Source organism: Dermacentor albipictus, chromosome 3, assembly GCF_038994185.2.
Source record: "Dermacentor albipictus isolate Rhodes 1998 colony chromosome 3, USDA_Dalb.pri_finalv2, whole genome shotgun sequence".
Classification (NCBI taxonomy): Eukaryota; Metazoa; Arthropoda; class Arachnida; order Ixodida; family Ixodidae; genus Dermacentor; species Dermacentor albipictus.
The window spans coordinates 74,408,652-74,435,858 of NC_091823.1; the positions used below are offsets into that span (position 1 = coordinate 74,408,652).

The following is a 27,207-nucleotide window of genomic DNA, read 5'->3' on the forward strand; positions in this document are numbered from 1 at the left end:
CACAGAGTGGTAATGTACGTATAAAAGCTCACTGAAATTCTCGTCTCGAACGGCTTGCACTTTGCTAGTACGTTGTCATGCGAACACAAGAGACGGCACGAGTGTATACTTCAACTTCGATGCAACCCATTCGCACGATACAGCATTCCTACGTGCTCTGTGGCAGAACCACGGCGTGACGCAGCCCTTTCGAGACGAGTCAGCTCTTGAACTGGTTACCTTTATGTCGTTAGTTGCAGCTGCGCATAGGGGCCCGTTTAGGTCGAGGCAAAAAACCTTCACGATACTACACGCAAAATGTGAGCCGCTAGCAGCAAGCGCTACGTGACCAGGGGTCCGTCTAAACATTTTCGAGGTTATAAATTATAAAATGGACATTACACTCGTTCTATAATGTGAGATTCTTCCAATGAAGTACACAGACACATCACGTTAGGTTAACAACATGATTAAATCTGTAAAGCTCTGCTGCCTTGCTCGACTTATCGATATTTATCTCAGGATTGCAAAAGAATACTGATATCGGAAAGCTTTGTGTTCTTTTTCTACCTAATGGAGATAACGAACTGTCTTGGATAAAAAAAAAGAGAGTAACGTAAAGATAATAGGTGCCTGACCGAAGAGCTTCCAGCGGAGAAAATCACGGTGCACGTCCATTTGTTTCTTCAAGCGTCAGCGTCGCCGGGGGGATGTTTAACAGCGCAGGCGTCGAAGTTCTCAAGCCAGACGCACTGCCGGTCGGGCTTAGGTCCAGAAGTCCACGTAGACACGCGGACGGCCACCCGTGCTGACAAACAGTTGTTGTTGTTGTTACTGTTACTATCCAGGAAGCCCGTGGCTCGTACCCACTACCGTATTTGGCCACAATCGGGTGGGTAAACCGAAATGGAGACAGAAATTAAATGAATAATAACGGTAATATAGCATTGTCAATAACGAATGACGACGAGTGCTAAGTTAAAATGTTAAAGGGTAACACACCGGGGGCATAAAAGTTAAAGATCTGAGCACGCCGTTTTGTTCTTGATTTTCTTCTCTACAGGACCTTTGATGTGCACTGTTGATCAGTCGAGTTCTTGTCTTTCAAACGAAACGTTCGCGGGGATGAGTTGAAGAGAGACACCCGACGCAAAACAAAACTCTGATGCAGACTTAGCCCGCGTTGTCAAAGCGCAGCAAGTTAGGGTGCTTCACGTTGGTTAGTGTGCTTCACATTGGGTGTTGAAACAAGCAAGAGTAGTTGACAGTAAATATATGCAGTATGATACAGAATGCGCGACTAGTTACAGTAGTCAGCATAAAGCATCTCACAGTAAAAAACTGCTGAAGAGGTTATAAAACTGGGCAAGTTGGTGTTAGTTCACGGTTAATAACAACAGCGCACTGAAAACGAACACGAAGGGAGGCGTAGGCACAACGCAAGCGCTGACTATCAACTGGAAGATTTATTATTTAGAGTTAATGTAAATTTCACTATTCTATACTGTTATGATTAGCCATAAAATACAGCTGTTAGTCCAATCAGTATAGGAATACTAAATAACGATCACTTCAAAAGCAAGAATAACTGGATTGTTTAGAAAATATATATTTAGAAGTGAGCAATACATAGAAAAAAGTTAAGCTTAGAGACGAACTTCCGTGTTCTTTTTTTGGGGGGGACATAATGACGGGCTTCATATCATGTATGTGGAAGATTTAGGCGTTCTTGGTAGTGTGCGTTTAATGTGTTCGCTGTAGGCTGTTCTGTGTGGACACGTTTGCCAAATGTCTAAACTTCATGTCGCATATTTAGCCTCTTTCATCTTTATTAGTAATGCAATATCAAAAATTCAAGGAATGTTATTTTTAGTTTCATTTTGTACTTTGGGATTAAGCGCTAATTACATATATCATGTACTTGTATTATACGGTATCTCCTTTTCTAAACGTGGCGCTGAAGGGTGGTCATATGCGACGTTATATACACGTTCCTTAATATTTCTTTCTGCAGGATGTGCAGTTTCTGTAGCCTTCTCGGGGCGTGCTTCCCCATACAAAATGGCGGTAGTTTAGATGCGAGTAAAAGAAAGCATTGTACAAGAGCATTATAACTTTAGTCGGTAAAACCCGTTTGTTAGTGTACGGCATTCCTATGACGCTAGAGAGCTTTGCTGCTATGTATTTGATGTGGTCGTCTCATGTCATACGTTCAGTGAAAAACACCCATAATATTTTAAATGATGTTACTATTTCGATTTCTGAGTTAATAAACAGAATGCCATAGTTTACATGCACACGTTTGTTTTTCGGGCGATAAAAATGGCCTTAGTTTTGGCTGTTTTAATCTTTAATGAATTTTCTCTGTCCATTCCGCCAGGCACATAAGCGTTGAGTTAGCCCTTGTAAATAAATATGACGGTGGTGTGGCTAAGAACAATAAATTGGCATCATGGGCGTATATGACATTTTCTCCTTCAGTGTCTATGTGTGCGATAAAATACGAAGAAAATGGTCCAAACTACTACCTCTGGGGTCTCCAGGCGGGATTTTCTTAAGAGTCAGAAAAGTATGCCTTTATGTCTATGTATTGTTGTCTGTGGTTAGATAACAACGTAAAAGCAAAAAACCTTTTGCTCTTAAACCGCAAGCTTCTAATTTTTTCCATCGCACAGTGTGGTTTAGGTAATAAAATGTTTTATTGAAGTTTTATTTTATTTATAATTACATAGGGCAAGTTTAGTTCAAATGCACTTAACATGAATTCCTTTTGTTGTAACAATTAAGGCAAGTTACGCAGGTATATGTTTCCGAAAGCAGAAATTGGACTGACGCCATCTTCGCGTCATCGAGGCTATTGTCGTCTTCGTCGTTGTGCCGTTCTTCCCATCGTTGTCGTTGTCATACCGTAGCTGCTATGATTTCCGTCGTGCCATTACTGCTATTTTCGTCGTCGTCGTGCGGTCGTTTCTATAATTATTGGCATACTGTAGACGCTGTGGTTTCCGTCGTGCCATCACTGCTAGTGTAATTCTTGTGCCGTCGTTTCTGTTGTGGTTGTCACACCGTATATGCTATGGTTCCCGTCGCGCCGTTGCTGCTATCGGCATGCCAAAACTACTATTCTCACCATCGTGCCGTTGTCACTGTCTCATCCGCCGTGGTTGTTTAGTGGCTATGATGTTGGGCTGCTAAAAACGAGGTGGTGCGATGGAATCCCGGCCACGGCGGCCGCATTTTGATGGGGGCAAAATGCGAAAACACCCGTGTACTTAGATTTAGGTGCACGTTAAAGAACCCCAGGCGGTCGAAATTTTCCCGAATCCCTTTCCTACGGCGTGCGTCATAATCAGATCGTGGTTTTGGCACGTAAAGCTCCATAATTTTTTTCACTGTCGTCGTCATGCAGTTTTCATGATGCCTAATGTCGTTCTGCTATCGTTTCTGTCATAGTCATTATCATGCCGTAGATGTTATTGTTTTCGTCGTCGTGCCGTTGCTTGTATCGTTGCCATGTCATAGCTGCCATCGTCACTGTAGTGTCGCTGTAACTGTCGTCATCGTGCAGTTGTCACCTCCGTGCCGTCACTGCTATAGTCATCGTCGTACATTGGGTGTCGTTATCATGCCGCAGGTATCGTCGTTGCCGTTGTGCCGGGGTCATCTCTGTGCCGTAGCTGTTTTGTCGTCGTTGCTGTCGTGCCGTCACTGCTAGCGTTGTCGCTGTCATGCCTTAGCCTCTGTTGTCGTCATCATGTCGTTGCCACTGTCGTCTTCATACTGTTGTAATTTTTGTGCCGCCGCTGCTATCGTCGTTGTTATCATACCATAGATGTTATTGTTTCCGTCGCCTCATTGTCATTGTGCCGTCGCTGGTAGCACTGTCGTCGTCGTGTTTTCGCTGCTATGGTCGTCGTCATGCTGTAGCTATTATCACTGCAATCGTGGCTTAGTTACTATCGCCATCATGACATTGTCATTGTTGTGACGTCAATGCTATAGCGTACAAAACATATTTCCTGTACAGCAAAGCGACTTTGAAATTGGCTTCTCCGCACAATGATGCGCATTGTAAAAAAGCAAGCTTTAAAGGCATCAAAATTGTCATACGTGCTTAACTGCGTCGACGTTTACAGAAATAGAATATCGGCTGTTGCATTTTGCGGCAAACAGAGCAGCACAATGTCCACCCAGCTATGGTGCTATTTACTGTCCTCAGATTTTATGAGAACGGCGAATAGCCACCGTAGCTTGTGGCAAAGGACTGCAGTCAAGGGCTGGCTAGGAATTAGCATCTATAGAGTGAACAATCGAGTGGAAAGCAACAACAATGGTGGTTATGTTCTATTCCTGAGGGCAGCGAGTGACACTTCACCGTCGAAGAAGATCACTTCGAAGACTCTGAAACTGTCACACACAAGCAACTGGAAGAAGCTTCAAGTACATGACATATGCGCCAGCAGTCGCATACAATGTCGGGGTCAGCCTTCTTGATCATCTGGTGCTCAGCCTTCTAATTGCTGCAATAACGAACCCTTTGGTGTGACTGCAAAGCGCGCTTCTGTCGGACGACTCTGACACCACTTCTTGCTTGGTAGCAGATAAGCTGAATGACGCATCTGCGTACAGCAACACTGGGAATGCGAGTGCGAGAGTCAGAAAGAAGCTCGTGGAGAGTCATCATAACGCTTACGGGGCACACATTTTGAACTAAGAAATAATACTGCAAAATAGTACGCATTTGGGCTGGTTGGTTCATGATTACGAGCAATAAAAACAGCGCTAAACGACGGGACGAGTGAAGGGACACAGACAACAGCGCTGACTAACAACCAAAGTGTCTTTATTCCTTCAGTCAGCATATATATGCTCCGCCGCTATCTGAAACCACAGAATCTACAGAATTGGGCATGCGCAGGGGGAATTGTAATTAATGTGATAAGAAGGCAATCTCCTTCGGAAGGAGAGAAATGGACGGAAGGCTTACACATGCTTCGGCACTAACGTGAATGTGGAAAGCTTCGGATATAAGGCGTGAGCGGTCATCACGATATTTTGACAGAAAGGTTACACCTTCGAAAGATGGCTTGCAGCCGCATTCATTGCAATGCAGTGACAACTGACTATCTTTTGCCCGTTTTTGAAATTTGTTGAAGTGCTCGCGCATGCGGTCGTTGATGCAACGCCCGTTTGGCAGATATAAAAACGCTTGCATGAAAGGGGGATCTTATACACCACACAGTCACAACAGTCACCAACAAACCTCTGTCTGTGCTGTTTTTTACAACTTTTTTTGTTGTTCTTGCTTACCCTATTGACTTGGTGGCACAGGCTACCTAACTTATTTTTGGCAGTAAACAGCAACCTGACGCCTGCCCTGCTGACAACCTTTTTGAGATTGTGCGCAACCTGGCGAACATATGGTATAACCGCAACCATTTGCCGTGAGCGATTCCCAGATAGAGCAGCTGCCGACTGCTTTCCTTTAAGGTTCGTTGCGAGGCTTTCAGCAATGCTGGTCAAAAGTGGTACCGAGAAACCTGCGAGCTTCAGTCTGGCTACTTGCGCATGCCAAATTCTGTAGATTCTGTGGTTTCACATAGCGGCGGAGCATATATATGCTGACTGAAGGAATAAAGACACTTTGGTTGTTAGTCAGCGCTGTTGTCTGTGTCCCTTCACTCGTCCAGTCGTTTAGCGCTGTTTTTATTTCTCGTAAGAAATATTACTCGATACATCACTTTGGTTGAATTCTCGCGAAGCTCGAGAGCAGTGGTATTGTAGCAAATCCACTTTTATTGAAATATTCGTTCATAGCAAGAACTTTCTCTCCGTCCTGTAACAGGGCACTTCGCAACTTCGGCGACTCCTCTGCATCGACGTCTCGGTCTGCCCGCGCAAAGGCGTCTCTGAAATCGCAGCTGAAATAGCTTTCTTGTGCGAGACAAGGGGAGAGGCCGCGGGATAATCACGGACAGCGAGACAACCGGAAACACCGGCAGTGACACATTGCTCAAACGCGCCAATCCCTTCCTCCAGCGTGCGGAACAGCCCGAGCCACGTCGAGTGCCCTTCGCTGCACGTAACTGCCGAGCCGTCGTGCGGCAACACGCTTCCTGCAGCGCCCCTCATTGCAGCACTGCACAGCAGGCGCGCACACAGACAAGACGGGCTTCGCCGTGCGTCGCATGTGCCGTCATGGTTGCGCCGCCGGCCCTCTTCCCTCCACGAGGCCGGCTCCCGGCAGTCGGTCATCGCCGCTCACGGCGCGGCCCTCATGGCAACCCCGCCGGGCAGCCCCGGAGGCTCCGGGCTCTGACGTCAGCGAGGCGCGCCAACAAAATAAACGCCGGCCGCGTCGCGCGCGGTTCGCTTCGCCTTGTTCGCGCGTTGCACGCGCGCGCGGCGCTGAGGCAATATTTTGCTTGTTCGCTTTCGGAAACAGTCTGTTTAATGAAAAGCCCGAGAAGCCTCAGGTTGGCCCGACGTATTTCGAGGAGCCGAGAACAGAGAGAGGAAAAAAAATGAAAAAGGAGAGAGACACGGGGGTCTTCCCCCAAGAGAGCTAGCGGCGCGGCTACCGCCCGCTCGACCCGCGTGAGACAAAGACCTCGGCGTGGCGTGCACGCGACTCCGCACGCGTGCGGTCGCCGACGGTGAGCAACGCTCGAGTGGAGGCAGATGGGAAAGCGATGCCGTCCGTGCGCTGTTCCACGCAAGGGCCAAGCTCACGTCGGTGTCGCCAAGTCAATGACGACGTATGCTACTGTGCTACGGTAAAGCAGCGGGTCACACGTGCTTGCTTATGTACAACGGCCAAACCGCCCGGGGCGTTCCCGCCGTGTTCGCGCAGGGGTATTGCCCCGCCGATTCTTACGCCGCACGATGCTCGCGATGTAATCAAGGTTGGATGGCAGTCAATGTGATGTCAGATATTTTATAACTGAAACAGGGAGGGAGATAGGGGGGGGGGGGGCTCCACGTAGGGCGCCTTTCAGTCCTGGTTATTGTGTCGACACTTTGCGCTGTGAAATAGATGCGGCGACGCCTCCGACCACAGCGCGTCGGAGATACATTTGATGTGACTGTCGCTTTAGATGGAAAATTTCTGGCATCAGCTGCTTCCCTGTCGTACAACCTGCAGGATTAAAAAAAAAATGCTCCACCTGTTGCTTGAACTTTCTCTCGTCAAATACAAACCACTGTTTTACAAGCTCATAACCTTCATGCACCAATGCTTACGAAAAAGACAGAGAAAGAGAGAGAGAGAGAAATAGATTTGTTGAAGTGTGCTTTTAAAAAGCTCGCAGAACGGTTACGAACGCGCAAAACGAGTGTTTAAGCGTTGTGTGGCGTCGGCTAAGCTTGTTCGCTCCCGATCTCCTCGAGGTCGTCGAATCGTTTGGGGATCCGAAGGTCCTGCTCCTACCATGACATTTCAATTTAAGGTTTAAGTTTTATAGCGTTCGAGTTTACACTGCTACGCTCCTCTACAGTGCTCGAGTGCTCGCCGGCCTTCTAAGCATACAATTCCTAAGCACAGCCGAAGGCGCTATGACGACGACGGTAAGACGATTGGATGACGATTGCAAAATCACGAAGATAGTATAACGACATCAGCCCGTGACAACGACTGTATGATAATGACTGTATGATGGCAATTAAGAGCGTGTCGATGACGGTATAAGACGGGAATCGGATGACGAAGCTGGAACGAGGACGATGCAACGACCACGAAACCATCGCGCCGATGGCATGACAACGACTGCATCACGATGACTGCAGGAGGACGACTGCGTGACAACGCAGGCCTATAATCCGGAGTACCCGGCGCGGTTGCTCAGTGGCTATGGTGTTAGGCTGCTGAGCACGAGGTCGCGGGATCGAATCCCGGCCACGGCGGCCGCATTTCGATGGGGGCGAAATGCGAAAACACCCGTGTGCTTAGATTTAGGTGCACGTTAAAGAACCCCAGGTGGTCGAAATTTCCGGAGTCCTCCACTACGGCGTGCCTCATAATCAGAAAGTGATTTTGGCACGCAAAACCCCATAATTTTTTTTTCATAATCCGGAGTGAATATGTGAGAGCATCATTACGATGAAATGACGAAGACAGTATGACGATGACGACGGCATGGCGAAAATGGGACGACGATAAGTATGCGACCACAATGGCTGTATGACGACGATGACGTTGCGATAACGGCTTGACGTGGACTGTATGACAATGATAAGAGTGACGGCGATGGCACATTGTCTCGGTATAACGAAATATCCAGTGGCACGTACCTAGCGGCACATACCTATGAGAACCATAGACTGCGATATCTCCTGGGTCGACCCACCACTGCGGCCGGCGCGAACAGTGCGAAACTGAGCAAGGAGCTGAGAAAAGCGAGCGCTGTAAAACGCTTTCCAAGGTTCGAGTGGTTGGCCTCGGAACTGCTCTCGCGAGGGTTCGCGCCAGTCTCGCGAAAACCCATGTAGAGAGGTTCTTCCTCATTTTACCCGCTGCAAATAATGGATAATTTGAGCGTTTGACGTACACTGGTGCTGAACGGTCCTTGTACATTTAATAAAAAAAAATACATTTTATGACAAACACAAAACACAAGCCTACAAAATTTAATCAAATTGCACCGCTACAGATGAATTATCTACCCGGCGGACATCGTTTGCGGGCAATTTTAACAACTTGCCCGCAGATAGGTCGGCAAGGTTAATGCGCCCAGCCAAGCATTAAAGCTGAAGATGTGAATACCGGTTTCATCAATGCTTCGGGTGCTGAATCCATAACGCCGGAACTCAAGTTGCATTACACAGCCTTTCCAAAACAGCAAACAATATCCAAAAAGGAGACATTCGCCAAAGCTCGACTTGTGTAACGTCGCACGCGTCCTTTATTACTTTTTGTTCTCATTCTATGTTTTACACAGAATCTTCGCTATACGTACAAGGCCCTCCCAATAAGCCTGAGCACCACCGCAAAGCACTGCATCTCCATTTTTCACCACAAATCCTGCCGCGAGAACGTCGATCTATTGGTCGGATCGGATGTCTCACCAAACGCCAAATATTCCGATTCCCCATACCGGCACGCCAAAGACGTATTGGCTTAAGGTTGGTGCGGAGTGCGCCTTGAGCGCTTAATCTGGTGTATTAATAAAGAATTATCTCCACTGATGAGTGGCGACTGGTCAACAATTAACTAGACCTAACTCTCGATCACGCGGGGGGAGATCACGCGGGTAAAGTCTCTCCCGAGTCCATAACCTGAGCGTATTGTCGCTTGTAACCGGAAGGAAGAAATCGTGCGCGCGCAGGCATGGAAATGCGCTGAAGCCGCACGGTCGACATGTTTTCAAAAGGCGCGAAAACCATTCAAGGACGGTGGTTTGGACAAGCGTCCCATAATGCTCTGTTCCGACGATGACCCGTTGCCCAGCAGTCTATTTAGCAGTATACATGCAGGAAGGAACAACGGCCAGGACAGGTTGGGTAGCGGCCAGGCCAAGATTGGTAGCGGATAGGTCATTGAAAGTCACCTCCGATTCACCCCAACCTCATTCGGGTACACTGATCTTGTGTTCAGACCCAGTGAAAACCTAACTTCACAGCTTTCAAAGTATGAAAGCTGACGCAGAACTTTTCGTTTCGCGCGACGAAGTCAGCTTCTCGCTCGAAGTAGGCGCCCTATAGCGAGAACCACATGAACGCACCTTTGCGCCGGAAGTCATTTACACCAATTACACCGTATAAAAGCGAGCTCGATTTACTTGGGCTGCGCCCCCCATATCTACGCGCTCCAGCGCCAAGAAAGAAAGAAAGAACTAATCACCCAAAAACACCTTCCCCACCCACGCACGCACGCACACACCACGCGGTACACGTGAAAGATGGGTGTCTCCTCCGCGAGCGTGGGCGCGACAGCGAGCGGTCAGTCACGTGAGCCCGACTTAAAACCGGGGTTCGAAAGGTGAGGTGGGTGGGTAGCGCTAGCAGAGCGACTCATCGGCAGCGGCCTTGCACAACAGCGCCGGCGCGGGGAGGTGGTGTGGCGCATGGTGCGATGGCAGACGCGCGCTGCCACTGACGACTCCGTTCGCTCTCGAACCGCCACCGTTCTCTCGTGGCCATTTGTCGCGCCTGTCTCCTCCGCGGTCCTTTCGCCTGGCCGTACGACGCGCCGTTCACTCAGCTGCTGCTGCGTCGACGCGGGCGCACCACCCGACTTCGCCGCCACGCAACAGCAGCTCGAATACGAATACCGTATTTACTATTGTAAGGCCCGCGCGTCTTCGGGAACTTCGCAGGCTCGTGACTACACACCTGCTGAGCTCGCGCGTGCTACGCCGCGGAATAGGAAAACTTCACTAACTATATTGCTCGTCACATTGACTGTCGCTATATAGCTGAATGTGTGCTCCTACTCTGGTGCACATGTTGGTGAGCGCCTGCGTTCCGGGTAAGTTTCATTAGCTCCCACACTTCCGAGCTTCGAACTGCGGTGACGCGGGCCTCATTCGAGAAAATACGGTATCTCGCAATGGTCCTCCCATGGGTGGGATGAGCTGTCTCCCCTCTTGCGGTTCCCTTTCAAGCAGTGCGCGACACTTTGAAGAAAGTCGCGCGTATTTATCTTCTTCCTCTTCTGAGGGGGCTCGCCGCATATCGGATGCCACATATTTTTTTTCGCCGTTCCCCTCTTTTGGTCCGTTTTATGTACTTGCGCGGTGACTTACGCCCGAAGCTATGCGCCGAGGTCGAAAGTGGAACGATCTCCGCCAAGGCCCCGCCTGCTCTTGCCTCTCGACCCTGTCGCACGGTGCAACTGCGCGTTGCGTCGCGCTGATATACGACTCGGCTGGTTACGACTCGACCCGATGCCGGCACCGAGACAGTCCACGTACAGTGGGGGTGAACACCGTGCTGGAGGTTTGCACAACGCGCGGATGAGGCGGCCTCGGCTTTCGCGGAAACAGTTGCCGTTTGACGCCAACACTGTAGCTTAAGTGTCGGCGTTCGACACGGCTGGTTACCTGGTGATGGAAACAACTTGACGTTACCTCAAACACGTCTTTCTTTACGGCCGTTTTGACGTCGGTCGATTTAGGAAACGCGAAACACCACGCCGCTTCGTTTTAAGAGACACCATGTGGATAGACTTTTCATATACGACGACCAAGTTAAAAAAAAAAAAAGCACAACGTCAACGAAATTTCGGCAACGGGACTTGTGTTTGTCGGGGCATAATTGTCGCTGTTTCCAAAATGTCTTACATATTGTATTTTTTAGAAGTAGAGCTGCAGAGCTTACCGCAGAAGCAATGGAAAGGCTGGCCCACGGGCCCGGTAACGATGTCCGCCGAACACGCACCTTGTTGACCTTGCGCATTACTGACGTTGAAATAGGAACAACCTTGAGTGATTGAAGCATGGGACAGCCTCACATATCTGTACAGCTGATGTTAACGAAAAAGAAACGCCATAGTAATTGATTAATTCAACCATGGGGATATTCCAAGCGATAGGACAACCTGAAACCACCTGTGTGGCCAAACAAACAGCTGTAATATAGATATGCATGTCTACCCATCAATTTTCCGGTGCTATAGAAATGAAATCCGTGTACTGAATGGTGTGGAGATGAGTTGCCAGGAATCTGCATGGTCCCTTCAAAGCGATCGTGCCAACTGAGCCAGGTCGCCGTCATAACCGGTTTCAGCACAGCTGTTTTCTCCCTTTTTTATTTTATTTTCTTTCTATTTTTTGTTATGACCTTGAAGCGGCTACGGCGACTTCGCCAGTTTTTTTAACGACACCAATCATTTATTTTAATTATTGTACTGTTATCACGTGCGTCAATCAGTTATTCTTGTTTTTATACTCAGTAGCCCCACAGCAGGCTTTTTTGCACACACACTTGTAATGCGGAAAAGTAAGATTTCAAGGCGGCCTGACGAGAACGGTTTCCTCTGCTTGGCCTCCCTCCTCCCCTTCCTGCTAAAATAAAGTTGCTACCACCACCACCTCTCTGCCGAAATTTTTTTGGGGGGTTTAAATTGTCCCTTGTCATTATAATGCTACCAATCACCTACAGTTACACTATTATAACGATTAAACGTCTTCGCAAATTACGGATGTGCAGCTGCAAGCCATTACACTACTCGTGTGACAGACAGATTTTGCTGGGCTACTCTCTAAAGAATGCTTACGCATTAAAATTTAAGTATTAGAAAGACAAATTACTGTTCTCTCATCTTTTGCAGCTTCGACTCTCGGATTCAACGACCGACATGTTTGCTTCGCCTTCCAGGATCGACGATTTCCTTATTGATTCAAGTCAGAATTTATTTTTTTATTCTTATATTTCTCTTTCAATTCACGAGCATCTAATCGTTTTCTTTTCTCCTGTTGTCGTTCACGTGTAACCTTCATATTTACCTTTTCTCATAGCGCTTACTTTTCATCAATGCTAGATTTTTCTAGTGTAGTGCAATGTCCATTGTAATTTTGCGTTGACCATCCAACGAAATTAACAAAAACAACAAGAGGTAAAGCCCCCAAAACTGAAACCGCGATCTTTTTTTTATTTCCTTGAACGAGCGACCAAATGACCACCCGCGGAACACTCGTCTCTTGTGCGTCCGTCTGTCCGATTACCTGCAAAGCATGCCGCCGCCAGCAGGCACTATAATTGCAGACGACCATCTGTATAGAAACGAAGGTTAAGGTGCGGAGTCGAAGCACCATATTGTAACAGCGGCCCGAAAACTAGTTCCAAAGTCTAATTTCTGTTGGCTTAAGCTGTTAGTTTCTACAGCGCTTATGTTGCGAAACACTTAGTTAGTATACAGTCAGTTACTTAGTTACTACAGCGCTTACACTAAATTAACACATAAAATACGCCGCATTGTGTCTTATTTAGCTTATCGCTTTTCTCTTCTCTTTTCTCGGCCAAATGCGAAACCGTCGCACGTGGGGCTCGAGTACACTGTCGGCTTCAAGAAACTGAAAGCGCCGTCAAACAATGCCGGACTGTACTTGACGCAGCAAGACGCGTGGAGAAGCTCCGCCCCCATGTAACTCTCGCGGCTTGTGCTTCGTGATCACAGAGTGTCTCCCGAGTGCAGCAAATTTCATCACGGCGCTAGTCGATAAGTGCGCCGCACTCAGTCTGACAGTTCGCGTTACACAGGGTGAAGTGCAGCTTTCGCGCTTGTGCTGATGGCATGCGCGGGTATGCACGTGGTTAGGCACCGCGCGCAGATGACATTCGCTGGCAGTCGAAGTTCGCTATAGCTTTCCCGGATTAAAAAAAAAAAAGAAACGCCCTTTATCAACGGTACAATCAACGGGCCCACCTGTGCGTGCCCGATGCAATCCATAAGTTCACGATCTATAGGCTCGTCGGTGTACTAAGCCACAATGAGCGACGCCAATTCGGGCCTGCTTGGCAAAGCGTGGGTGTGGGAGGTCGCAAAGGTGCCCGTCTCGTCGCGCATAGCTGCAGCCGTACACAGTGAGTATCTTCGTTTGTGTACTTATCGTGAGTAAAACGAGTCCAGTGGTCGGCTCGTGCATCGTCTTTCGACGCATATGCTTGAAGGCGTCCGCTGAAATCAACTGATAAAACTTCGGCCCAATAGAAGGGCGATTCGGTCCTGTGTGATATCTGTCACTTATTTTTTTTTTTCTCGACAGTGATTTTTTTATAGCGCCGAAGACAAAATCGCGTATTTCAGAGCTCGTCGAATAGCAGTTGACGCCGATTTGGTCGAAGAGGCCATCCCACACAAGTAATGCATAAGGTGTGGTATCGTAGGCACTGATGAGCGGCAGTTTCTGCTCCGTTCACAGAATTGTGTACAGCTGCCGTCATAGTTAACCTTCAGAATAAGGACATCTATAGAAACTTAAATAAAAGTAAAAGAAAAGGAAAACATACGCTGTGAGAAGAAAATATTGAATGCGTTGGAAGGAAGACGCAATAAGCTAACGCATCCAAGGCCTACCAACCAGAAATCTACAGCACGCTCCACAGGAGAATCAAAAACGTGCTCGAACTGTGTTTAGGTGAAGTTCGACGGTGGCGGTACGCGTATAATTTTAAAGAGACGGTAAAAGATATCGCCAGACCAGACGGGGCTGGAAAGACACCGCTAGGAACTCTTTTTGTCCTTACTATGCTTAAAAACAGCCATTTCTTCAGAAAACATCAACGATGAGTGTCAATGGAAGCGAACAGCCAAACGCTAATCGCCGAAAGCTAATCGCTCTAATAAAGGAATGATACGCTTAGAGGCGTACGTTTGTTGTACTGAAGTTGGTTCGGTGGCGTTTGTGGTTTGATTGCGTAATTCCGTAGAGAACAGCGCCGTTAACCAGCACAGCTCTAGCGACAGTGTAGGTAGACAGCACACCCGTATATCAGAGCTGTGAGAGGTGGCATTCGACAACGAACGCGACCCGCACCTTTTGCGTCGGTGCAACTGGCGCAGTCAGGGGGACCTTCTCATCCTCGGTGCCCCCAGTCAAGTGCGTGCCCCCTTTCCCCCTTCTTCCGCCACTCCCCTTCCCCCTCCCCTCGGTAAAAGTGGTCGACGCCCTTTGCTCGAACCTCCGACTAGCAGCCTCCGACCACCAACCTCTGGCCACCAGCCGCCGACCAACGAGGACGGCCGGAAGAGCCTTAAAAAAAGCTACTTGCTTTAAAAGGATGACTGACTAGCGGAGTAAATTATTATTAGATCTTCCCTTCTTTCAATATCGTTGCCAAGCCGTGGCACCAACGACGTCAGTATAACGTCCCACAGATTTTTCCGAACCAACCTCTTCGTTTGAACCGAAAAAAAAAGAATGTCTAAATACGAAAGTTGGCAAGTGAAGTTTCATTTATTCTTTTTCGAATAAGTTTTCTTTTACCACAAGCTACTGAATACCCCAAGCAGGATGTTTCCATGATCCATCGCGCTAAGCTCGTCGCGGGAGCTTGGAGTATTGCCAGTCAGATTCCATAGCTTACTCTCTTTCCGGCGTACGAAATATCTGCTCCGGATACAAACGACCCGTTTGCTATTTCATAAAATGTAATGTTAATCTGGTCTAAGCTAATGTGTCGCGATGTGTACCACTTCAGACGTGACGTACCTATAGGCAATCCAACTACACCCACAAGCTTCAGCCACTTTTGCTGGTAGCAGCTTCCCGCGGGGGATGTAAGCTGCAGTTTATTAAAAGCGAGCTACCCATCATTCTTCTTTCCATAGCTCGTTGCGTCGTCCTCAATTTAACTAGAACCCTTTTCGTAAGCCTCCAGGTTTCTGCCCCGTACGTGAGTACTGGTAAGACACAGCTGTTATACACTTTTCTCTTGAGGGATAATGGCAACCTGCTGTTCATGATCTGAGAATGCCTGCCAAACGCACCCCAGCCCATTCTTATTCTTCTGATTATTTCAGTCTCATGATGCGGGTCCGCGGTCACTACCTGCCCTACCTGCCCTTACCACTTCCAGTGCCTCACTACCTATCGTAAACTGCTGTTCTCTTCCGAGACTGTTAAACATTACTTTAGTTTTCTGCAGATTCATTTTTAGACCCACTCTTCTGCTTTGCCTCTCCAGGTCAGTGAGCATGCATTGCAGTTGGTCCCCTGAGTTACTAAGCAAGGCAATATCATCCGTGAATCGCAAGTTACTAAGATACTCTCCATTAACTCTTATCCGCAATTCTTCCCAATCCAGGGAATTAATGCATGCTCGGGTCTATATACTAGCCGCTGCTTCAGTGCGGGTTCCGCAGAAGACTACAATGGAACATAGGCTCTTCCAAGTTCCTGCCTCTACCAGAGCACGCTAGAATTTCCATGGAGTGCAAAATCTTTACAACTGTCATTTTCTCCATTTTGATATCTTTCAAAAGGTGTTGTCTCCTTTTTGTTCCAAGCATCGCACTTCCTCTTGAGCCTTCTTTCTAGCTGCCCTACTATCCTGACTTCCCGTTGTTTCTCTCTCCTTCCGTACATATATCGTGTCTCTCAAGTTTGTGTTTTTGTTGGATTGTTGATTATTATGTACCTGTTTATCCAGTTTCATTTGTCTATTTTGTTTTCTTTTTATTCCATAACTTTCGTTCAGTTGTTTTACCTTTTTGTGTTCTTGTTTTTCTGTACACCAGTATTTAGACCTCCGGTTGTTCCTGGGCAACTAAAGTAAGGATTGATTGATTGATTGATTGATACTTAATTTGAAAAAGTTTACACACTTGAAACAGAGGAAAAGGGAATACAGGACCAGCCTGGCAACTGCCACCAGAAGGGACACAACGCCTGCCTACTCTTCAGAAAGGAGGTATAACTAAACCAGGCAAATCACATATGTAAACCATTCTGGACATACTGCCGTAAAGCCAATGTAAGTTTTTGCCGATACTCTATTTCTGTACTGCATGATTCACGACGAACATATGTTGGGACCATTGCTATACCTTCGCGAACGCAAAGGTTTTCGCATTTAACGTGTTACTGTTGAGATCGTCTTTAGGAAAAAAAAAAAGAAGTTTCGCCCATGTAGTAATAAGGACAGGGAACCGAAACTAAGGACACACACGCGCACGCATTCACAAAAAGCAAAAAAAAGGAAAGAAACGAAGACGCGTTTCTTGTATCAGAATTTGCTGTGTTTCTGTTATAAGCTTATTTCGAGGCTATCTCCGATTTCCATATTGAAATACACGTGAACCACAGACATGTTTTAATGAGACAACCGCTGAACCGATTTGAAAGAAGCGTTTCACATTTAAAAAAGAATCTGAAATATTAACCTAGGACCTCACGGTAGCTTTTTTACAGGAATTCTCAAAACTTGGCACGCTTAAATAAAATTGAAGCAGAAAGTTTACAAAACCGCAACACTGCACCGAAAACAGACGTAGTATTTGTAAACTGCATCTGTTGAAGCGAACAAATTAGACATATGAGTTTTGCAGATTACGTAGATATCTGAGAATCATATTTGAGCATTATTACCAGAATTCTGATACCATTTCTTATTATCGCTGAATTACGAATGTGTAAACTTGATGCATCAGTTCTTTTTAATATTGGGACTTTCAGCAACTTTTGTAGAACTGCTGTTAGCCCAAATTACAACTCTGCTCCAATAGTCAGTAGCGTTTAGCGTTTTTCTTTAAATGCAACACATCTGATGAAATTGGGCGCATTGGACACTGATAGCAGTAGTTTTTTTTTCGTTATCTTGTATGGTCGCGAGCTGAATCTTTCTTTTAACCCGTCGCGCGGCGCTCGCATTGCGATAATGATGGAATACAATATCGCTCAGGTACATCTTGACAGCGGTGAAGCTCATTAGCCTGCGCAAACGCTGACGGCATAAGAGGTTTTAAAGGCTAGCAAAAAAAAAAAACTCAGTGCATTTCCACTCTGTGAAAAAGGATAACCAGCGAAGCTGTGTATGTGGGCCCCTTAATGGCGAACTGCACCTCCGCCGCGGGTCGGCGCGGTATTGCGCTATTTCCGGGATCGCCCCACGTAGGGGGAGCGCTTAAAAGGATACGGAATAAAAAAATTTGTCGTCGAAATTTCTGGCTCCTATGACAGCTATCGCACCGAGAGTGACCAAAACACTCTTTCTGAGCAGAAATGAGCGAAAAGTAATTATTTTAATTAATATTCCTCAAATCGCCGCACCTAACGGCGTCCTCTGCAGGCTCCGGCAAAACCGGATATCGCGTCACGCTTGCCTGCCTCACTGCTTCCCGCCCATTGCGAGCGATCGCAAAGCCTCGGGGTGTCTTTGAAGAGGCAGCGCCTCAAGCCTGACGCCGTGCCGTCTGTTTTTATGCGAAGCATATTACGAGAGCTCAACCCAGCTCCTCAGGCGCGGCGGTGTCGCCTTCAATGACCTTTGACCCCATGCCATACCACGTGACACCGTGACGTCACGACAGAGTAGAAACGGGGCTCCAACTCGCGCCGTCGCTCGCGGCGTCGCTCAACTCTCGCAAGATGGGCTGGGTGGGAATCGAACCAGGGTCTCCGGAGTGTGAGACGGAGACGCTACCACTGAGCCACGAGTACGATGCTCCAAAGCGGTACAAAAGCGCCTCTAGTGAATGCGGTGTTGCCTTAGAAACGAGCTGTTTCTAAGGCTCAGGCGTGCGTCGCTTGCTCAGGCACACATTTCGTTGCCGCGCCGAACGCTGCGTTGCTCGACGCTCACCGCGTCCAATGCGGGGCGCGTAGTCGCTGGCGGGTCGACGGGAACGCTGTCGCGTTCCACTCTTGAAGGCGAAGCAGAGTAACGCATGAGTTGTTTCTTCGTCTAGCCGAACCAAATATAGCCAAGCAACAGCAGTTCACCAGGCTAAACAGTGGTTCAACAACTAAAATAAAGGCTAGTATGCTTCGCATCCTGGGCTTAACCTTAGCTAAGCCACAGCCATTTTTCAATGCATTGGTTTTTTCGAAGACGCCCAGGCAACAAGACGTCAGAGGCGCGTTTGAAAAGAGAAGGAGAATATTCGTGGCTCTGCTATCGCAAACACCGGAGACCAGCGGAGCTGCGGGAAGGCCAGTAAAGTAGTGCCAAACCGCACACAAGACACACGAGCGCCGGCAACGCGTCCCTACGGCGTCCGCCAAAAGCGTCTACTAGGGCGTCCGCGATTCGCGTGGCCAACGCCGTAGTAGACGCCGCGGTTGTCTCCACCCTGATGGAGTGTCACCGGAATGCCGTTCGTTCCGGTCGTTGCCGGTCGTTCAGTAGGCCGCTCATCTAAGTCGGAGTCATAACCTTCGCTCATGCCATCACTCGCGCTAGAACTTAGCATTGTGCACGGCGCCACGCAGGGAAAACAAAACTGCGTGCGGCTGGTCAGTTCGCCCGTGGCTACTCAAGGTAGGTGTGACGTCAGATCCACCGGCCTTTTGTCAGGAGCGCGTGGCGTGTGAACCGGTAGCCGCTCGCAGAGCGTCAAAAATTAAGCCATCCGCTCAAAAATAACCCCAGTAATGACTACATACAAGATCAATCATGTCTTAGGAATGCAATCTAGGTGCTTTCGCAATAATCTTGGATTTTTATTCTGTATCGTTTTAAAGCCTGCTTCACCTCCGCCGCGGGTCGGTCCCGCACTGCACTACCTTCGGGATCGGCCCACGTATGAAAAATTGTTGGTCTATGTCCACGGAGTCGAGATCCGCCAGAACTTAGCAATAAACAGCTTCGCTGTAAAAAACTTTTCACATTCGAAATTCGCCACTAATGACCCTGCAGAGTGGGAGCTATAATCGCAGTTTCTCGATACTCCAGCACAGTTTAAATCGCCAGGCTCTGATCTCATTGTAAGAGATGTCGACGATTCTAACGTGCAGTCGTAGGAGCGGACGTCGAGTTCGGTGACCTAATCTTCAGCATTATAGGGTGCGCTCGCATCAGCGCCGTTCCGTTTGTGTGGACGCTGCAGTTGTTAAACAGAGTGCCGGCGTGGCTATAAGAATAACGCATTCGTGCGCCCACAGTCAGTCCGAGAGGGGAATAAATAGGCAAAGAGTCGAGAGTGAGAGCTACCCAAATAAAACACAGCCTGCTATTTCGATCTCGCGATGTGGCCGGCAATAAAAGACGCAACTTCCGCCATTGGAGAACCACACATTGATAACATCAGCAACGTCGTTGAAAAGATTTCTTTCGAAAAGATTGCATACATAAATTTGTCAATTAACAAGATTTATTTATTTATTTATTTATTTATTTATTTATTTATTTATTTATTTATTTATTTATTTATTTATTTATATGCTATAGGTGGCCGACACAGTTTGTCGATTTGGCGCAAGCGCTGAGCATCTACAAATAGTTTGACGAGCAATCTGACTGCACCGTAGACTATAAGAAGAATCGCGCGATCGTTTTAATATTCACCACCGACGAACTATAACGACAACACGAACGCATGGCCGCATTTCTGAAACATACGATGCAAGCGACTGCAACCAAGGGTACCAGCCGCAGCTGAGCGCAGACTCGGCACACCTTCAACGAAGTCTGCACGCCGCTTGATGGGCTTCAAATGAATCACAAGACAGTACACAAACCCCCCAAATAAGGCTGCGAACACGTGCTGCAAACCACAGTGGTTGCACGAGCGAATCTCTCATTTACTGCGAAATTATACTGTACATCACGAACATCGTGGGTCCGCGCCGCAAGCAGGATTCAGCCCTTTACGAATTGCGCATCAGCCACCGACTCACGGTCAGGAAGTCGTAGCACAATCGTACAGCGCACGTCTTCTGAATGAGAACCAACCCTGCGTGCGAACGAAAAACGCACACAAAAGCCCCGAACGCCTCTCTCACCTTCGCCGTAAGCGTCTTCTTCGCTAGTGGCTCCCATGCATGCACTCGGACGCCGAACGTCGAGGCGAACAACTGTCGGTCAACACTCGGCGTCGTCGCTGTGGCCGCGTGTCCCGCATAATCAGCGCCGCAGAAGGAAGCACCGGGCACGCCGCACTCTATGTACTATAGCTCACCACGGGGCACTCGATTTGGCGGCGCACCGCAACATCCGATGCCGCGCGTTTTGCTACTCGTCGCAGTCACGGCGAGCGGCGTCGAGGTCTCGTCTCAAGGAACGGAGACATATCCGATGTCCCACGGCGCCACTTCGGCTGAGGGCGCAGCGCCGGCTTGTAAGCGGACCAGCGTCGACTCGTCCGGCTGCAGCGAGCAACGTTGCACTGCGATCGGCGCAGTGCGATCCAGAAAGGCGTTCGTCGTGCAGACGCCGCCGCCGCCGCAGAAGACGCAACTGCCGCATGCAGCGGGCGTGGACGCTGGCCGAAACGGTGGCGACGCACGGACGCCGCAGGCGTGGCGTGGCTTGAGGCGCTTGTCGTCGACACGGATGGCGTCGTGCGTGGTGCGGCGCTCGGTGGATTCAAATTTGCACGAGCGGTCGCAAGCACGGTGACATGGCGGAGGGGAGACCGCGGCGCGCGGGCAGATCCCGGAGGACCTCGCGCGGGACCGTTCCAGAATAGCCGGGCTCCGCCGACGTAACTGGTTAAAAATAAACGCCGGCGCGGGCCGGCCCGGTGTGTGCTTACTCCGCGCTCTTCCTTTCGGCACCGCCGGGAGCGATCGCTTTCTTTCTTGCTCTTCTTGCGGGCGACTGCGGCCCCGCCATGCTCCCCGAGCAGCCCCGGGCTGCCGACGCCGCGCCAGCGCCGACACCGTGCCGAGCCCCCACGGGTGCGGTGATCAGCTGGTGGCACCAGCCGCTGGCACGGGCACGGTATATACGCTGCGGCGACTACGCTCGGCCTGGGCGGTTGTGTCGGTGAGCATCGTAAGTGTGCGGACAGACGCTCCGAGGCAAAGAGCCGGGGACACTCCATCATCGGTCTACCTGATGGAACAGCGATTGTTCAAGGGACGTGTTAGAACAGACGTGCAGAGGGCGGACACGAGGAAAGGGAAACGGGCAACACAAACGGCGTTCCCTCTTCTTGTGTCTGCACGCCTAACTCTTTTCTTCTCTCTAACACGAATACCTACAAACTAGCTCAACTTTCGGTCCTTCTACAACCTTTGTCTGAAGGGACGCTAACGCAGATCGCTGTTGTGTTTGCGACTCCTCGACACTGTCGCAATGGAGCAGTTATTCACTGAATATCTTACTCGCCGCACGCGCTTGGTTTCGCCATTCGTGCATCTATACAACAATCCAAATGCAGGGCCATTGTTTCGGTTCGAACTTCATACTACACTGCAGTGATTTGCGTTACCACGATAAACTGTGCTCGAAGCTGTCTTTGGTGCCGACACTTCGTAGGGCTGTTGGCTGCCAAAGCGCTGCTGACATTTGCTCCATGTGTACTTACCGTAGTATACATGCACGGTCGCCGACCTTCGCTTGCAGCAAGATTGAAGACGAGTCTCATTGAAGGCTAGTCCAAGCGAGAACAGCGCCAATTTGGAGGACCTGATGGCAATCTTCGACGACCATATGTATTACCTTTACACTTTTACTGTATGTTCAAACTGTATTAGTCAAGCGACAGTGTCACAAACCAACATGCGGCTTCATGCAAACCACCTGAATGTAAGTGCGGCAGTTCGGCTTCGGCCGATGTGATACGGAAGTCCTATGCTGCTCTACACGGGGTAAACGCTGGCGCATATTCCTAACGTATTTTTTGATGCGACGTCCAGAAGAAAAGCTCTACCATGTCTTCTGCAGCGGCCGCAAAGTTAGTCAAAAGACGCTACTTGCTTACCTTATCGACGAGCAAGCCTGTGCATTTAAAGTTGTGTTCGTGCGCTTGTTGGCTGGTATAGGGACAGCACGGTGCTCGTGATATTCCCAGAATGTATTGTGTTTTAAAAGCCATAGCTGAATTGAGAATGGCTTTACTTCGGGAGCGCCTGTCTATAAACACATGGGAATGGAGATTTGTTTTGCTAGTCATCTACTGCGCCGAATTTGATTAGGTTTGCGCAAAAAATAAAAAAAAGTCTAGTGATTGTAGGAAGCAGAATATATTATTTAGCCGTAATTTTTTTTTTGTAAACATTGAATATTGCAAAAAGAAATTGCTTGCCAAGCTGACTCAACTCAATAATAAATAGCGAAATCAGTACTCTGTAAATAGCACCTAATAAAACATATGAAGCGGACAAAATTGATGTATAATATGCGATGTTTTTTTTTATTCTACTTCAAACACTCGGAAAAGAGAAATTTCACAAAAGTTACTCGAATTGAGTCACTGCAGATTAATTACCTGCCTAGGCGGGCGTCATGTGCAAGTACAATCAAAGCTATTCATACACTAAATAAACTGATTAAATCATTAGCTATTTAGTTACGAACTTTACGACATGTGTTTATAATGGAATGTTGAAAAAGGGGAGTCGCCATAAATCTCTATAGTTTCATGCCTGTACACTTCGAAACGGCCATGTACATCGAAATAACTGGCGTCAAATTACTCGTTAAGTTTACCTGATTACGCACGCAATGTCTGCGAAGCGCGGTTCGCATTGCAACCCCCCCCCCCCCCCCCCCGCGCAACGTAGTATGGCGGAGTATAAAATCAAGTTTTGGCACGATAAAGCGGTTTGTCTCAATCCTCCTGCCGAAGTGTCTGTGCATTTAATTGTTAGTCGCACAGAACGCCAATCGTAATAACAAGTGTGACGGTAAGTTTATTTTACGCCCCGCTTTTGCGTCGCACATTGGTTGGGCAGTGAGCTGCCATTATTTATTTATTTATTTATTTATTTTTATTTTTATTTTTTTGGTGTTGCCCGCAGCGCCTACGTGATGTTGCAGTGCGAGGCTATAAAAGAAGATACGAAACGTAGAGCAGATGTAGGTAGCACAAGCAATATATGATATGTTACGCATAAATATGTAGCATGGAATAAAGAAATCGCAAGAAAGAAAAAGGAAAGGAACAGCAAGACGCGCGAACAAACAACATTGCAGGAATGCGGCAACAGAAATCAAGGCCATCCTGGAAACCTCATGTCATGGCAAAATAGAAAAAGAAAAGCGAGGAAAGCACGTCCGAGTACATTAATTGCGGTGCCGCTTGCATAATAAAGTAAATTGAATAATTTTTTGCCAATGGTGTCGGTTTGCATGGACATTTTGAAATGTAGAAACGTGAACTTAAGCTTTTAGAACAATTTTCTTTAACTTTCCAATATGAACATTTGCCCTAACGCTGGTAACTGGGAAGTTAACTAATCCGATTAATTTGCTATCGTATTGCTATCGTTTTTTGCCCCTAATGATGTCCGCCTGGCCAAGTACTTCCTCCGTAGTGACGTAATTCGAGTAACCTTTGAAATGGTTAAAAGAAAACAGAACACTTTATTCACCGCTCTCTAGTATGCCACTAATTTGTAGGTAGAAGTATTGCAGAACACTTGCCAGCATTGTGACACTTTACCGTAAGCAGTTAACTCGCATATGAGATTTGTCGGCTTTAGATGCGCTAACAGATGCAGATTGCAGAACTGCAATATCGGTTTTTGGTCCACATTTACGGATTTGTGAACTTCATGTTCATTTTTCTTAAAATTATGGCTTACGTAGAAATTAAGAGTGTTCTGAATGAAACTATTGCTTTCCACGGTTGCTAGAATTTACCTTTTGTCTCTCAAACGCAACAAATTTCATTGAAACCGGCCCAGCGATGTGCGCGCGTGTGTGTTCCACACTCAAATGCATGTGATAGTAAAAACTACTTCGCCAATTATAATTAGAGAACATAAAATTCACAAAGTTCAGACAGAGCAGGATTCGCTTGAAAGGCAAAAAAATCGATGCATCATCATCATCATCATCACCACCGCCACCAGCATAATCCTCCTCCTCCCCCTCCTTCTCATCATCATCATCATCATCATCATTATTATTAGTTGTGTAAACATACAGAGACCAAAAGAGAAGGGGACTAGCGATTGCAGCACGGCCAGAGATTGGTGTAAGGTGTACTTTCATCCGGGTGTGAGCTTTGTAGGAGGCGGCGATGCTGTACGCTTTATAAGAGCAGTCACCACTTTGGGAGCATTGTCAATAGGCACCCGCAAAGCAAGAATAGCCTCACGGAGTTCCCTACCCATTCTTTTATCGCTATATAGCAATTATGCGGAAACTCCAGGCGTTTCGTGCTCTCTTGAGTGCGATGACGCATGCACGAACCACGCGGTAAGTATTGAAGGTCACGTGACCTGCTTAGCTTCGGAGGCGGAACGCGGTAAATGGCAAAGGAAGCGGCAGCACAGAATGTTCGCCTTGGGACAAGCAGGCGCGCTCTCCTGACCGAAAGTGCTCGCGGTCATCAAGTGAACACTGTTCATGCGTGCTGTGGACGCGCGACACCATGCGTGTTTAGTTAGTAAGCGAATGTTTACTGTACTATGTACTGCCGATAAGACAACGAGCCTCACTTCGTGTAACATTGTAATACTTTGCTATCGCTGACGATACTTCAGTATCATGGCTCACCAACTAGCCCATCAGCATATATTAAGATACAACTATACTGTAGCACGGTTCAAAACAGGAAGATTTCGCCGCAAACTGTGTGTATTATATCATGCTCAAAATTAGTAAAACTTTCTTTGCACGTCAAGCAGCTATAGGCTTGTCCTTTCTGGGTAGCCTTTGTCTCGTTGTCTCACTTGGTCGCGGCAAACACGCCATAGCGTTCACTGTCCGTATAAAGAAAACATACAGTATGGTAAAAAAGCAGTAACAGAAAATATTCAGGTAAACAAATTCGGACGCGCTGTTGGCTGAGCTATATCTGAAAGTGCTCCGACAGCAAAAGCTTACAGAGACGGGGAACCACGCAAATGCAAGTTCTACCTGCAACCAACGCCAAGTACTCGTACCATGAAAGGCATGCTCAATGCTTCGCCGTGCGTGCGATGTTCGTAAGAAAATTTAATCTTCCGGCGGCCTCCTTTGTTCCAGAACTTCTGTGGTGGTTGGTCTTAGGGACTGAGAAGGCAGAGCGACGGTGAACATGTGAATTCTGTGCGATAAAATCTTGTATTTTTCAATTCACAAACGCGATGCAGCGTTGCGCAGAAAATAGAAACGGAAGCTTAGAAAAAAAAAGTGAAGCGACACGCGCAAATACTTGCGAAACCTGTGTCTACAGGACAGGCTATTCGTTACGTCTACCACTAGCACTTGGCTTGTGCTCGCTGCTCGTTAGTGGAGTGGCTTAGCTGACATACTGCACTAGTGTGAACCTCACCCTGCTTCCGTAGTTGCTGCGTTGCATCACCTTTGGCTCAACATCTCAGTTGATTGTGGAGAGAAGGAATGAGAAATATTTAACCTTATAAAGGTAGACATATTTGCATTGAATGCGCGTCTTTGGCCTGCTAATCCAAGCCGACGTGAGAGGAATGGGAGAGGTGTGTCAAGACGCCTCGACCGTGGGTGTAACTCAATGGGGCTACGGGGCTGGCTATTTTTCATAGCTTTAGTGCTTAGTGGTAAAGCCCAACACGTTCGTCTTGGTGAAGTAGCTTGAGAGCGTTTGACGCTACTAACCTATTAGGGATACGGGGTTGGCTTCTTTCCATAGCTTCAGTGCTTGATAGCAAAGCCTGGAGCTTCGATTAAGTAAAGTTAGTTTGATCGGGTTTGGCGCCACAAGCCTACACCACGGCTATACAGACGCTGTCGTTCTGGACCACGGGTTAGTTTTGATCGGCTGCGGTTGTTTATCGTGCGCCCAATTGTGAGTAAAAGAGCGTGTTTGAGTAGGTTCCTTACCTGACAGAATGCGGCCGTTGTGACTAGGAATCGAATTTCGTGCACAATGCCGTGTTCTCTGCGCCATCACGGCCAGTATAGTGCTGTAGAATGAATGAATGAATCTGTGGCGAAGCTGGTAGGGTGACAGGGTGACCGGTAAGGGAATTCAAGTTAAAATTAAAAAAGGATGTTCGCTATAATATTTTAGTATCCGGAACAATTTGTGTAAACTGCACCGGCTAACCGCTTCTCCCGCAAATGTTTTGGCCGCTGCTTATACTGCGCCGTTTCAGTTGGACACAAATCTCCATCACTTGTGGCAGACGGCGTTCACGTAACGCGACAGAAAGCATCTTCACTGTGTGGGCCTTTGCCCTGACCGACCCAACGATAACTTCAACGATGGGCTCGTAGCTCAAGCGATTGCTCAGGCTCAGACTTCAGGATTAATAACAAAAGCTCTAAGTTCACACTTATGTCCTTCCTTCCTACGTCGCATAACGCACACTGGCGTAAATAAAAGGGGCGTTCCTCCCCACAATTGAGTTAGATTAGATTCGAAGATTTCACTGTTTAGAATAAGAATAATAACATTAACTGTCATGATGTCAGCTACGGTCAAGTTTAGGACACTAAAGAACATCTTTCAAGATATATTTCTATTCACATGGCAAAAAGGGTTTTGGACTACTATACCGTGAAGAGAGAGAGAGAAAAATAGAGAGAGAGAGAGATGTTTGTGTTTGCTCGAATTTCATGCCGAAACCTCGGCGCCGGTACCTCTGTGTCACATCACAGGCTCCAAATTGTTTTCTATTAGCAGTGGGAGATTCACCTCACCAGCTTCGGATGGTTGGATGTATGGATGTATGGATGGATGGATGGATGGTTGCTATGAGCGTCCCCTTT

The 27,207-nt window shown here is 47.8% G+C and overlaps 1 protein-coding gene across 2 annotated transcripts in view; it reads right to left on the reverse strand.

Moving 5' to 3' along the window:
- Window positions 1–21,207, reverse strand: part of RhoGAP102A (Rho GTPase activating protein at 102A) — a 49,772-nt gene extending 28,565 nt beyond the window's left edge. The window contains exon 1 of one of the 2 annotated variants that reach the window (XM_065430092.2): window positions 20,361–21,207. In XM_065430092.2, coding sequence (XP_065286164.1) covers window positions 20,361–20,397 — 37 coding nt within the window. In that variant the 5' untranslated portion in view covers window positions 20,398–21,207. Of the gene's footprint in view, window positions 1–617; window positions 825–20,360 lie in introns of those variants that run through there. The other variant, XM_065430091.1, reaches the window with a different exon arrangement.
- Window positions 21,208–27,207: the final 6,000 nt, after the last annotated feature.